The sequence below is a fragment of the Furipterus horrens genome, unplaced genomic scaffold (genome assembly GCF_987537825.1).
Source record: "Furipterus horrens unplaced genomic scaffold, mFurHor1.1.pri manual_scaffold_7, whole genome shotgun sequence".
Lineage (NCBI taxonomy): Eukaryota > Metazoa > Chordata > Mammalia > Chiroptera > Furipteridae > Furipterus > Furipterus horrens.
In genome coordinates, this window is record NW_028327177.1 from 45,425,931 (window position 1) to 45,440,653 (window position 14,723).

At 40.8% G+C, this 14,723-nt stretch overlaps 1 protein-coding gene across 2 annotated transcripts in view; it reads left to right on the plus strand.

Annotated features, from left to right (window-relative positions):
- Nucleotides 1–2,102: 2,102 nt before the first annotated feature.
- Nucleotides 2,103–14,723, plus strand: part of TOX (thymocyte selection associated high mobility group box) — a 318,751-nt gene continuing 306,130 nt past the window's right edge. For both annotated transcript variants that reach the window (XM_090283657.1, XM_090283658.1), the window contains exon 1: nt 2,103–2,501. In XM_090283657.1, coding sequence (XP_090139783.1) covers nt 2,400–2,501 — 102 coding nt within the window. In that variant the 5' untranslated portion in view covers nt 2,103–2,399. The remainder of the gene's footprint in view (nt 2,502–14,723) is intronic.

A 14,723-nucleotide genomic window follows, 5' to 3' on the forward strand; every position in this document is an offset into this window, starting at 1 on the left:
ATTTCATCTTCCTGATGTTCACAAGACCATCAAATAGAAAGCAATTATGGATTTTAACGGAGTTCTTTTAAATTGAATTTTGAAACGATGTAATATGTAGGCAATAAATGCTGGATTGATGACAGAAATTTAATCTTAAAAATATTTAATTTTAACCTAAAAGGGTTTCTTTTTTAATTGTGGAAGGAGATACATACAGGCACATTTTAGCATCTACAACTGAAATTTTGAACACTGAAATTACAAACCAGAAAGCTTCATTTAAATTGTAAAGAACTTTATCAGAGGGCAAACATATTTTCTATTTACTTTTACTTCATTTCGTGCCTTGAAGGACCTTTAAATATGGAGGAATTTTTTTTCATTGTTCTCTTTCCTACACCAGTCTTCACTGTGTTAATCTTGAGATAGAAAGCCAGATTTTTGCTATTTATAAAAATGATGAAAGGATGAGAAAAAAACAAACACTGGCTTAAGAGACAAATGATATAAGGAGTAGAAAGCAATGCTTAACAAAAGGTACCTAAAGGAGCCATGTATAGACACCCAAACATGTTAATCTGATCATATTTTTAAACCGTTTTCATGGATTTTCTTCCAGATCTCTGCTCTCAAATGCAGAGGAAGCAATAATATAGTTGTGGGAAAGTTGCAGAGCATTTGGTAATCAACGTACACTAGAAGGTTGTGCGGAGTGCTAAAATGTTACTAGTATCTTCCTGGTGCCAGAAACAAGTGGAACAGATGAAGTATTTCCAGGCTCTTTTGCAGGGTCTTGGGCCCTAGTATGTGTGGCTGCTCCTTCCTGAGAAGGTAACATTACACACTCCTGCTTGGACCTTCCACCAAGGACAGAGCCCCGGCAATACCATCTGTTGGACAGCGGCCAAGGTACGCCAAACTTTTCCAGCCACGTGGAGACATGAAATTGAAAGTTTCGGGGTTTGTGGTAAGGCGGGAAAATGTTATTGGTGATTTCCTCGTCCCACTTACCAACCAGAGAAATGGGAGGCTTTTTCTAGGTCATCCGTGCACTTCTAAGAGCATCACTGGGCTTACAACTATTAAAAGACAAGAACCCCATAATCTGCAACTAGCAAGCCCACGTGTTTCCCCTCTAGCCTTATCGTGTGGGCTGATAATTGTTCCCTATTTATATTATTTGAGTAACCCCTGTGGTCTTTTGCGAGTCCTTAGGGCATCCTTAGCCCTCGCAACCCTCCAGAGGGATACATATCACCAGGAGGTGAGGGCTGGAGGCAGCAGTGAGCAACAGAAGGGGGACGACTTTTATAGCCCATCCACACCATGAGGTCCGTTCGGGTCCGTGAGACAGAAGCCCACTCACAGCACACAGAGGGTTCGCGCTCTCTGCGGTCTCCCGGTCCCCGAGAACATCGCTGTGAGGAATAGTTACCTTCCCAAGAACTGGGAGTAGAGATGGGGATGCGGAGACTGGGTAGGGAAAGCCGCAGACCGGGAGGTAGAGGACGGAGGAAAGGAAGTGGTGCGGCTGTACAGGGGGCGGTGGGACCGTGGTGGGGTCGGGGCGGGCCCGGGGGCGGGGCTGCGGGGCTGCGGGGCGGGGTGCGCCACAGCGCCCCCTTGCTGCGCGCTCCCGGTGGTGCCCCGCGGCCGCCGGTGGCTCGGGCTCGCCAGCCCCTTTGTGTAACACGCGCTACCCGGAGTAGCGCGGCTCCCGCACAGCGGAGGCTCCCTGGGGTCCCGGTGCCTCGTCCCGGGCCCGGGCGCGCTTCCCTCCTGCTTCACCGCTCCTCCCTCCTCCAGCCTCCGGCCTGAGCAGCAGTCGCTGGGCCTGGAGCAGCCCGTGTCCTGCGCGCACCGTAACCCGCCCGGCCTGGAGCGTTCACCACCCCTCACGCCCTGTCCCCCTCTTTATTTCTCCCCGTCATCCCAGGCCTCCAAGATGAAAAAATAAAGTAAAAGCAGAGCAACTCACAGACTCCAATAAAACGCCCAGTACCTAGAGCCCGAGCGCAAGTGCGTGTGCCCGGCGGCTAGGGGCGAGGGAGGCGGGGATGGGGGGGCGGGCGGGGGGACAATGAGCGCATGAAGTTACCTGCCCGGCGGCAGCGGCGGTGGTGGCGGCGGGGCCGGGAGGCGGCTGCGGAGCTGGCTGCGCGCTCGGCGCGGACGGGTGCGCGCCGCGGCTTGGGGGAGAGTTGAGCGCTTTTGCCCCCTCTTTTTTTTCTTTCTCTCTCTCTCTCTCTCTTTTTTTTTTCTCTTCTTCTTAAACAAACCGCAAACGGATGTGAGGGAAGGAAGGTGTTTCTTTTACTCCTGAGTCCAGACACCTCTCTCCGTTCCGTCTAAGCTTGTTTTGCTGAACACTTTTTTAAAAGAGGAAAAGAAAAGGAGTTGCTTGATGTGAGAGTGAAATGGACGTAAGATTTTATCCACCTCCAGCCCAGCCCGCCGCTGCGCCCGACTCTCCCTGTCTGGGACCTTCTCCCTGCCTGGACCCCTACTATTGCAACAAGGTGAACGCTCTGCTTTTGTTTCCACCGTGTTCTCGCTGCTTGATCCCGGGAGGGGGGCGGCGGCGGCCGGGCCAGCCCGGCGGCCCGGGTGCTCGGCGGAGGCCAGTCCTGGGCGCGCTCGGCTCCCAACCCGTTGCAGCCCTACGTGCGCTTGGGTAGTAAATATTGTGGAGCGGCTCCGGGGTTTGTGAAACACCGCGGTGGTGCGGAAAGTGACACGATTTGCTCGGATTCTTTCCTTCCTGCTGTTCACGACTAAGGATTCCTGCCTAGGTTTGCCGGGGGGCGTTTAAAAAAATTAGGAGAAACCCGCGGTATACTTTGGGGGTGTGTCTGGTGTCCGGGAACCAAGGCAGAGACTGAGAGAATTCAGTTTATTTTCCAGTTTCCCTTCTCCTTACCTCCCTCCCTCTTTCAGGCAGCAGGGGCTCGTGGCACCGCTTCCCTGCTCGGGATTAGTTGCCAGGGGAGCAGCCGGGAGTCGGGGTGCGGGACCTGGGAGACGCCTCCGCCCCCCGCGGGGAAAATTGCTCCACAACTCTTTTGTTTTCACAGACCCGTTCTAGTGGCCGAGCCCCGTGTTCGGACTCCAGTCTGCGGGCCGGGGCGCAGCGGGGAAGCCGGGTCTCCCGGGGTACAGCTCCGGTTTGGTTGGGGTGTGCGCGCGGAAATTGCAAGTTTGTTAGGAGCCGGGCGAGCGCTTCACATTCACGTCCAAAGCTCCAGCACGCTTCACAGGGCTGGAGTAGGATCCCAGGCTGGGCTATACCCATAGCCCCTTGACCCCAGGCGCCAAGGCCGCGGGGCACCCGGGCGAGGCTGACCCAGCGGGTGGCCCGGAGTGGGGGCGCCCGCCGGAGCTACTGCGGAGCTCCACTCGTCCCAAGGATAGAACAGTCAGGGGGTACTTGTGGAAGAGGTTATTCTTGGGGCTTTTTGAACTCTCAGCCCCGAGAGGGAGGACGCGTGGGGACCGGCCCCCTTAGCGCAACGCAGGGCCAAGGCCATCCCTGCCTTGGGCTAGTCGGACGTGTCTAAGCTCTACCACCGGGTCAACGTAGGCGGGGAGAATTGAGTTCTCTGAAAGACCGGGCAAGCGATTTAGATGCCCAGCTCCCTCTTGGTGGTAAACCTGCCTCATACAGCCCCAGCAAGGAATTTCCTTTTGGCCCCCCAGTGAATTCCACTGGATAAATCGTTGGGACTCCCTAACATTTGCCCGGTGGCGAGTCATCATCAAACAGCGTTTTTACTTGATACAGAACAGAGGTATTTAGCGCGCTGCATCCTCAGCCCCAGGCTCCCACCACAAAACTGACCTGTAGCCCCGTGTCTTGGTCAGTTGGGACACACACACACACACACACACACACACACACACACACACACACACACACACAGCTGTGAGTTAAGTGAACCACAGATATCACCCCCGTGGAGAAGCTCCTAAATGCTGTGTATAGTGCGAGACCCAGTAACAGGGATGAGCTGTGTGCTGATGATGTTTCAGCAAGTTTGAAACAAGGAAAATCTAGTCTCGTGAAGGCAGATAGGCTTTTCATCACACAGGGAAACCTTCAGCTCCAGGCAAGTTGAAAGGCACGGGTAACTTTGGCAAGAGAAGTTTCTGTGCTAAAGTTTCATAATTAGTTGGATACAGTTCTTTTATTCTAAAATCAGTTTTCCCTTTATAAGCAAGCATTTTGTGTTTGTAACATTTTATTTTGCTATGGCGCTATTACTAGTACTAATAAAAATAATAATAAAGTAGCAGTCCTATCTTGGATAATAAAGACATATTCCACAGTAGTACTGAACCAGAAGATCAGAACCATTTTGGCAATGAAACTGTGCACATCTTATTAAATTTATCAGTGGTTTTAGGCTCCAAAAAGAGGGTAATGACTTGGATACACGTTTCAGTTGTACTTCTTGAGATAGTAGGGTCAAATTTAATTTAAAAGCTAAATGCTTTGGAAAATCAAGAATTACTTCAATATATTAAATCATTTCCCAATTAAATGCTTTAAATAATTTTAGTGAGTTGTGCTGTGAATTGAATATATTAATTTAGAAAGTCTTCAGAATTTCTTTACCAGCTCACTGAAGTTCTTTTTAAGTCACCGGTGTGTGAGGAGCAAACTGTTCTTTTAAAATGCAAATTAGCCACCCTTTCTATGGACTAGTTGCAAGTCTACTTAACTTATCCAGGGAATAATGGATTTTTAAAGATGTAAAGTCATAAGATGTACTTGTCAAAGTAGGAAGAGACATCATGGAAATGTTTCTTGCAGGACATTTTCTCCTGCTCTTCTCTGTGTAGCAGTCTATCAAATATATTTGTTACTGAGCCAGATTTTATTAAATGTCCAGAATAGGTTCTCTAGGCCCCCAAAAGCCCAGGCGCTAGTGTTTCATACTCCATCATGATTATCATTAGTACAAAATTTCTATCCAGCTCCACATTTTTAATGGCTTAAAATATAGTCAACTAGCTTCATTTTTGCAATCACCCAGTGGATTTGCAGGGATCTGAAGGACTGGCAGAAGTTTTGAAGAGATGAAATAAGAAATCTGTGTCTACATTTAGTAAAAAACAAGTTGAGACAGACTTCCTTAAAAGAGACGAGACTGCAGTGTAAACCCTGTCTCTTTCAGATATGCAATGAGTATGTGGTTCATTACAAGAAACAGTCACTTTGTCAGGTTACTTGTTTTTAATAGAGTGATAAGATCATAAATTACTAATTATCCTTATTTTAAATCTGTCAACACTTAAAGTTGGTGTGCTAAATCCCAGAGAACTAAGCACCTCTCTGTGCTTCAGTATCATGCTGTTGTAACTAGAGTTTCCCCACTCCCACTTTTTCAATGTCAGAAGAGACCCTAATAGAGAAAATGAATATCCTCTTCCTGAAGCTTTTCTAAACTCAAATGTGATGGTTTTACTCTGCTAACACTTTCTAGTACTGCTGCTCTATAGATTGCTAAAATACCATTTATATTTTTTCAGTTAATAAACTCTGTAGGAGGAGTTTTGTGGAACCGTGCAACTGGCCTCCATTTTCACATAGCCCATTGCGGGAGAAAAGTGAGAACAATGACAATGATGTTGGTTATGGCAACTGTGCAAGGAATCTCTTACACAAACAGCCATAATGGATAGCATGTTGCTGTATATAGGTCAGCCTTTGAAACGCAGTGTAGCTCATAGACCGGACAGAAGCATGGAGGCTAGAAGTCACAGTCTTCACCTCTTGCAACTTATAGCATGTTAATATGTCACACATTGAGATGTGGGCACCACAGTGGTGTTTCATCTAATTAAGACCATTTTAAGTAACATTGTATCCCTTAATTGAACTGAATGTTACAAAAAGAAACTATTATAGGGGCTCACAATGGGAGTTCAGTAGTAAAATACAGTCCCATTTTTTGTCTAGTCGCGGATGTCAGAGCATCAGTTTAAATATATACCTACCGAGTAATAACAGTTCCTTTCAGTTTCTTAGTGCAGTGTCATTTCTGAAGATTGTTTTCACTGATTTTATGCTAAATTGGGACAAAGAAATGGCACTTTTTCATTTTTGCAATGATGTCATGTGTTCAGTTATTGCTCAGTATCTGCCCACATAAGGAGTAGTAATACAATTATGTTATGACATGGCTAATGACAGGGATGCTGACCTCTGCCAGCAGTGGGAGAGGAAATAATGGTCTTTACTGTTCTCAGTGGTTGCTTTTGTAGAATCAGGTCCTGAATCTTTCTTTGGTTCATTTAGACACAGGGAGGTCCAAAACACAAACCCACGCTTAAGACTAGCTATATATAAAGAATAATGGGCATTTGGTATATTGGGCTTTCATCATTGAAATGAGGAAGGACTGTGTATAATCTTTTCATATAAACATCAGAGGAAGGACTTATTTGTGATGAACTCTGCATTAAAATGTCAGGGCTAACATTAGACATCTGATAACTTTTGAGAAAAACGAGATTCATTATCATCTCTGCAAAATCTCCTTTGAGCTTATTTTTATGTTTAGAGTATTATGTAATGTACTTTCATGTGGCAAAACTCATCATATATAAAACACAGAATTTACAAGGCACATCAGAATGGAGTCATTATTTCTACTTTAATTAATAAATGTAAGAAAACAAGTGAGAATGGGAGGAGGAGGAAGGGGAGGGTTATAAGCAATTTAGTGTTTCATGCTTGATTAGTTTCTTATCCACCTCCATAACTTCTAGAACTTTAGGAGATTCATAGTTGATACTTTGGACATCATTAGTATAATTAAAACTCCCTTGTGAGTTTTATTAGCTGGCATCTTTCATAAGTTTTTAGGTCTTTAAATATGTTTTAAATAAATTTATAGGCAAGAAAGTATAAACCAAACAATCATATGGCTTTGGCCACTGAATCAGACATCATACAAAAACCTCAAATGTAGCTATCTTGACTTGGTTGTATATTTCAGTGTTGCAAATTTCAATCATAAATAATTATGCAAAAATGATAATTATGGGCTTTGGAGAGATATAATGTTATTTTAAGATGGTCTAATCTTCCAGTTTATCATATGTTTTAAAAGTCACTGAATGATGTTATCAAGGAGCATTTTGATATTTTGCTTAGTTAGAAAAACTAAACTAATGTTTAAATATTATTTAATCTACTGCTTATTATAAAATTTTTTAAGTGATGTGATTGCAATTGCAAAGGACATAAGAAGAGAGGAAAGAAGTAAGACACCTGAAACTAGAAGAAGTAGGGAAAGTTCCCGATTTAACAATGGCTTTTTGGGTACCAAAATGGGGTATCAAATGTTGGTTTTGGTATGTGGGGCTATTTCTTGTCAGCATACTTTTTTTTTTAAATGGGCTCAATTCAGGAAAGGGGTAACTTAGAGAACTGTAGTGGGACATTTTATTTAGCTGGGAAAATGATTTATTCTAGTGCTTTCCAACATTTGGTTAGGATACTAGAAAGTTGAAAAGACCATGTGGATATTTTTCAGCCAGGGGTGAGCTTTCCTGCCCTGACTGATCCCTGCCCAGCAGTAAGTCTGTCCTTATGCCAGGTGCCTCTTCCCCCCTCCTCCTCTTCCCCTTCCCAGACACCCCCAACCCTGGAACAACCACCCCCCTTGCTTTTCTCTTCCAGAATCTTAATCTGCCCCTGGGAGGTCTGTGCTCTCTACTCCGAAATCTCTTCCCTTTCCTCAGGTCCTTGACTCACCATTGTGTTTATCTTGGCCGCCATACTCTTTTTTTCTGCTGACCATAAATTGTTATCATAATCATGTGATCAAATCCATTCTTCCTCCTGTACCTGACCTTATTTCTGGTTAAGGAAATTGGTATCTTCCAGTTCTCAGGCCTATATCCACTTTTCAAAATCCTGTATTGGGCTGTTCTCCTTTCCCCCAATTCCCCTATCGGAATGAATGGCATAGGTCATACAATAACATACCAAGAACACAGATCTGATGCTGAGGGGAAAAATAACTATGGCAGATCTTTCAAATCTCTTATTATTTCCCCGCATTTTATATACAGTTTACATAGAGCTTGGAAACAGGTCCTTGAACATCCCTTATTAGTGAGAAATCTTTATTTAGACACTAAAATACTATGAAGGTGAGACTGTGATCACCTGATCTTTAGCTGGCATACAGTAAGTTAGGTAAGTTACAATTAGAGTAACCCTTAGTAAGGGTTAACCTACTTCTGTGTTCTCATCAGAATATGTAGAGATAACTAAGATGGGAATAGTGGACATATAGAACTTACTTAGCTGATCAATTTCAGATACTTATTATCCTACATTTTAGCTACCTGAATGTGAATCTCAAGGGTTCTGGGAAGTCATAAAGTAGAATATTTATCTCATATCCTAATAAAAATGAAGTGACATTATCATGCCTTGATTAAACACTATCAATTACATGTTAAAATGTAATCAGTTGTTTAAGATAAAACTTACATTGTATTTAATCAAATCAAAGAATCTAAAATGTGTACATTGAAGTAAAAACAAGATTGTAATACACCATACTTAATAAATACTGTGGCTCCAAGAATCGTAATTATAGTTTTTGCCTGCAAGAAGCATTTCATCTAAATGCTTGAAAGCCACCTTGTTTATTTCAATTGAATTCAAACAAAATTTCAATGTGGGAATATTTACTTTTACTAATTTTAGAGTTAATTTCTTTCATTTATTTCCTCTTTGGTGTTATTGATCTATTTTCAATGGATCTTTTTCTTTGAAGGTGTGCTTTTCAGAGTCAGATATCTGTGGTCTCTATTGGTTGATAGGAACAGCAGTAGATAGCAAATTGTATTAAATGGACTGTCCACTAGGAAAACTGGAATGCCAAGATTATTCAGCTAACATCTGCCCTAATGAATTTAGGATTTTTTTGTTTGTTTGTTTTAAGCCATCCATGCCAAGTTTCATCCTGAAGAGCAATTTCTCATTAAAAACAGTTGAGTTATAAACTGCTTAGAAATGTGGTTTATAATGGAAGTGCCAATAGACTGTTAATTATAGCAGTTCTTCCATAATACTTTGAGACATGTCATTCACATTAACCTGCATGAGCTTTTCCTGGTTGTAACATGTTTGGCCCTATAGCATTATTTTGAAAATGGGAACATTATATTGCTCTGTACTTGGATGTTGATGGTACAGCAGAAAATACCAGAGGAATGCTAATGACAGAAGAAGAAAAAAAAACCTCCTCTTTCATGCCAAGACATACCAATACTTTCCCAGACCTCTTCAAGCAACTTTGCTTTTCTTGGTTAAAAATTTTAAAGTTAACTTTTGAAAACTATCTTTAAATTTCCATTTTGCTCATGAAAAATTAGTATCGACATATTTATAATAAAGGTCATAAAAACGATGTCACTAATAGTGCTTTTCTCTTTGTCCATTTTTCACTTTGGATTTTTAAATGGTTCTTCTTTAGCCAAGTATTTGTGGTTTTTCATTCTTGAATTATGTGCTTTTATGAAACTGTCTTAAAAGGACTCCTAATTAAACTAAGGCTATGGCTGGTTTATAACAAGTTTTACTAATGCCCAAGAAAATATAAAGTATTTTGAGAGGCTGTGTAGACTTACAATTCATATGTATCTGACCCACAGTAGTGGCAGTGTCAACATCTGCATAAAGTGTCTTTAGATTAAAGTCTTTAAGACCCTATCCGGGGGTGACCTAGCCAGAGAAATAGGGTGTGTGTGTGTGTGTGTGTGTGTGTGTGTGTGTGTGTGTGTGTGTGTTAATGTGTTTCTCATGGTCCTGGGTATATTTCCAGCCAAAAATACATGAGAATTTATCATAAATGGAAAAATCTATCAATATATATGGGAATAATAATAGAAATCATGGTAAGAATTGACTAGTAGGAATGCCTCATTACTACTTGTTTTGAAAAATGTTGCTGTGTTTTACAGGAGAAGATGCTTTTGACCATAGTGGGGCTTTAATAGGGCATATTGTTACCTAGTAAAGAAGACTGAAGAACTAGATATTTCTGGGGAAAACCATAGGTCTTTCTCAAGAAAGGACTCCTTTTTTAAAAAAAATTATTTTATTTCATTTATTTGTTTGTTTTTAGAGAGAAGGGAAAGGAGAAAGAGAGGGAGGGAAGCATCAATGTGTGGTTGCCTCTCGTGCGCCCTCAACTGGGGTCCTGGTGTACAACCTAGGCATGTGTCCTGACTGGAAATCAAACCAGTGACACTTGGTTTACAGGCGGGTGCTCAATCCACTGAGCCACACCACCCAGGGCTTAGAAAGGATTTCTTTTTGTTGAAGATTTGAGGTAAAAACTGAAGTCTCTTAGAGCAGTGTTGACTTACTTGTAAGGCAAAATAAATAGACCTGTGAAAGGATATGATTCCCTCCCCTTTCTCTTTAGAAGCCTGACTTTGTTCTATGTCTGGTAAAAATTCTGACACTAAAACCTTAATCCATCTATGTCCAAATCCTGCATGTACCCACTAGAGGAAATTATTTATATGTCTATCAAGAAGCCTTATGAGAATTAAGGAGTCAACAGAGAGGTAGGTTATTTTGAAATCCTGTGGCGAAAGATGTTCAAAAATTCAAATAATGGTACACCGTAGAAAAATACTGCATTCTCAGCTAATTTCTTCTATTTCTGCTACCCTAGTAGAATAAATGTGTTTTCCAAAGTTGTAGACTAGTGATTCTTTCTGCAAGGGATAAGCTGTCTAGAAGGTCAAAGGTGAACTTGGAAAAATGGGGTGTGTGTAGGTACCTAATTTTAATGCAGATAAGTCTGTAATCTCCCTCCCTCAGATATTGATAAGCCCCCTACCCCAGGGAGCCTCTTTTTCTCTCTCTACATTGAGAGCCAATGCACCTAATGAGAGATGCTACTGATGGGAGCTGTTGCCTGGTTTGCAGTGGAAGAAGATAAAATAAAAGTTGAGCATAACTGCTACAGAGGGAAATGCCCTCTTGTAGTTCCTGACCTCAGGGAAACAAACTCACCCCTTTGTACCTTCCCGTGACATGTGGGTCAGAGATGTGAAATACAGCGTGCAAGATTAATTAACAAATGAACCAACTGGGTCTGAAAGATAGTCCAATTACATTGAAAGCATATCTGTGTACCACTCATTTCTTTAGGTCTTTTAACTCAATTAAATGGCTAATTTTTAAAACTGATGGGTAAAGTGTAATATGCATTGGTATCTTTATACCATTGCAAAACCCAATTCTTTCCTATGCCAATATTCCTGAACCTAAAAATGCCAGTAACAATTGTATAAAGAGAAATGTTAATAATAAAGAGGCAGGATAACCTTTCAACAAAAAAGTATATTTTATTATTTGAAAGATGCAGTCATGAGCATTAATCATAGAAACCTGCAGATAGTAGAAGCTTAATATCAAAGCTAATGATTTATTTTATGTTAATGACTTTCTGCCAGGGCATAAAAGACTCTTCATAATGGACTCTCTGTGCTATGTTCAGTTACTAAGGCTAATGGGATAATCTTTTCTCTCCCCAAATTAAGCTTTTTTGAAATAAATTATGCTGTTATTTTTCAAGGTAATGCTCAAAAATTTACTGCAAAACTAATCTTTTAAGAACTGCTTAGGAAATAAAGAGGAAGAAAAATTCTAAAGCAGCTTTTCTAGTTCATGAACAGTTTTATTTAATTAGAGAAAGTTTGCATGTATGCTAATATCCCTGAACTTGTAATGCCAAATAATTTTAAAGTCAACTTTCAGTGACACAGTCTGCCTTTAAAATTCAGCTCCGGTATGTCCCGCAATAGAGGATGTTTTCGTTGATTACCAGACAATTATGAGCTGAATAGTAGTAAAACACTGAGTCGTTCACTGGGAAGTTTTAAAAATCATGTTTACAATTAGTTATAATGAACATCACACTTCAATAAGAGATAATTTGCCTACTAAGGTTCACATAGTATGCTAAACTCATCTAATGGTTAATAAAGGCCTCCTACCTCACTCCCTTGATAGCTATAAAAGGCTATTATACAGGGTTGGGCAAAAGTAAGTTTACGGTTGTTCGCATGGAAAATAATACAATATTCAATAAATAATACACAAGAATAAACTGTTTTGCATACTCACAACTGTAAACCTACTTTTGTCCCACCCTGTACTCATGGCAGCGGTTCAGGTGCAGCTACTGTGTGTTAATGGTGCATCATTGTCCCACTAATAAACACACTGAAGGTCAGCACCCCTCAGAACCTAAACCACCTGTGGTCTTTCCAAAATATTTATTAACACTTTCAAAGCATATCTGTGCATTTCCCTTAGCCTCAGAGTAGTTAATGCCACTCCAGACTGCTTGTGTGATAAAGATTTTCTTACCTAAGCTAGGTCATAGAGGAAATGAATATATATTCAACATTTTCTCCCATACATGTTTCCATTTCCACACTCATTGACTAAATTAATGTAGGGTTGTGATAGCCAGAAATGGCTTGATAATTAAGTAGGTTTGTCCCAAATTGAGAATGTTTTCAGATTTTACATGTTATTTAAGGTGGTGTTTGGAAGAAACACAACTTTTCAGTAACCAGAGTCATTCAGAGTAAACAGAGCAAATCAGGAAATGAGAAGGGATATTTAAATTCTAAACAGACAGGACTTGGTTTTTGTTTATAACCCTGATACAGCAGTGAAATATTATTTGCTTAATTGTTCTTTGGGCATGGGAAAGCAATAATAGTAAAAGCTTCTTAAACCACATTTTCTGCACACAAAGAACATATTCACGTGGGATTTCAATTTTGCCAGAAAATCGTGCAAATCAATATGCCAGCACTTATCTGCATTAAAATTAGGTAGACAACAATTTGTAGGCATAGTGGTATAGTGTAGTCCTCCTGACACCCTTGCTTAGTGTTTACGGTAATCCTTGCTTTTGCTGGGCTCAGAGAGAAGCCAAAATGTTAAGTGAACAAGGTCTTATTTTCTCATCTCGTATTATTGTCTCCTGTTTTCTGTTACTCATTTTGATAACCCTGTATGTGAGCCTTCTTCCTTATGATTGGAGACTCTTATATGTTTTAAGAGAATGGGAAGAAATGAAACTCAACTGTTTCCATCATCAGTAGAAACGCAAAAGGCAAACTAGTGGGTGGAGCTTCTATTTGTGCTGCACATAACATACAATGGTACATTTGTCATGCTTTAAATATATAATGCCTACACTAAAATATGTACAGGCGCAGTTGTGATCTATGAAGTCCCTGGCTCCAGTGCCATTGTTTGTAGTCTCTACGGTTGTCATACATTGTTCTTTGCACATCATACCCTTACAGCAGAATTTGACACAATTTCTAGCTTTCAGTCCTGCACCATTTTCATTGCACAATATACATGAGTTTGACAGGGTGTGTTGAGGAAAACTCTGGCAAGCAATTGATATTTTGAAGTGGCAAGCGTTTCAGCAGCTGCCTGCTTGTGAAAAAGGAATGATAAGATATACTGTATTGTTAGTTTCAGGGAAAGCATTAAGGCTTAAGCTCTGTAAAAATGTACACATTATTCCTCAGTGGTGAAGCAAGTCTTTTATGTTTTTTAGAGCTTAGCTCCTGGCTGATGTGAACTAGCATGACATTGGTCAGTAAATGAATAGGAGTACTTTGAATTTGAACTGCTGCCAATTTTGCACCAACAAAGGAACTGACAAAAGAAAGATTTTATGTGAAATGCAAAGCACACACAATGTCTTGGAGGAGGGGAAAGGGAAGAAGAGAGAGAGAGAAAAACCCACACAGAATATTCTTCATCACATACTTGCAAGGATACCAAATAGTTAAAAGACATCCATTTTTCATGGCTCATCAGCTACAACCTAAGCTGTTTTATCTAATGTCCTTTAAAAACCTGTTGTATACAATAGGCTTTTAGAAGATGTTCATATGGAATTTAGAGTGTTTTTCTAAATATCACACTGTGCCCTGAAGGCCTGTTGGCAGAATATCAGAGTTGCCCACTGCTGGAGTCCCCAGCTCTCTCTCTATCTGGTAGTGGGAAATTGTAGTTTAATCAGTTATGGCACTTTCAGTGTGTAACGTTCATTAGCAAGGCAATTTGTCATGACTGCTAATGGTCAGGATGCATCTGCTCTCTCAGTTACAGAGCATGATAAAGAAGAAGACAAATATTTCAATATCTGATAGTAGTAACTTGTTTCAAATTTGTAATCCAAGGTTAGTTGCTCAAAACAGACACAGCAGCAGATTAACAAGCATCCTATATTCAATTTTACTGTGCCCTGTTTTTAGGGATTTATGACTTTAAAGCACACTAATGTGCTATTATGAAGGGCACAGTCTTTGATTAGATGTTCAACAGAAACTAAGTTATGAGCAGAGTACCTCCTGGGTTCATCTGGAAAGAATTTATGTGCATAATATTTTCTATAGAGCTCCATAAATTGAAAGGTTTGATATATGCTGTATTTCTGACATGCTAAATATTCCTCTCTTTTTCTTTCTTCTTTATACTTTTTTATTGAGTTTATTGAGGTGACATTGGTTAATAAAATTATATAGGTTTCAGGTGTACAATCCTATACTGCATCAACTATATATTGTAAATATTCTTCTTATGATTAAAAAAAGTCATTTTTTCCATTGCTTTATAAACTGGTCAGTCAGTTTTCAAGTGAGATTAGAGTCTG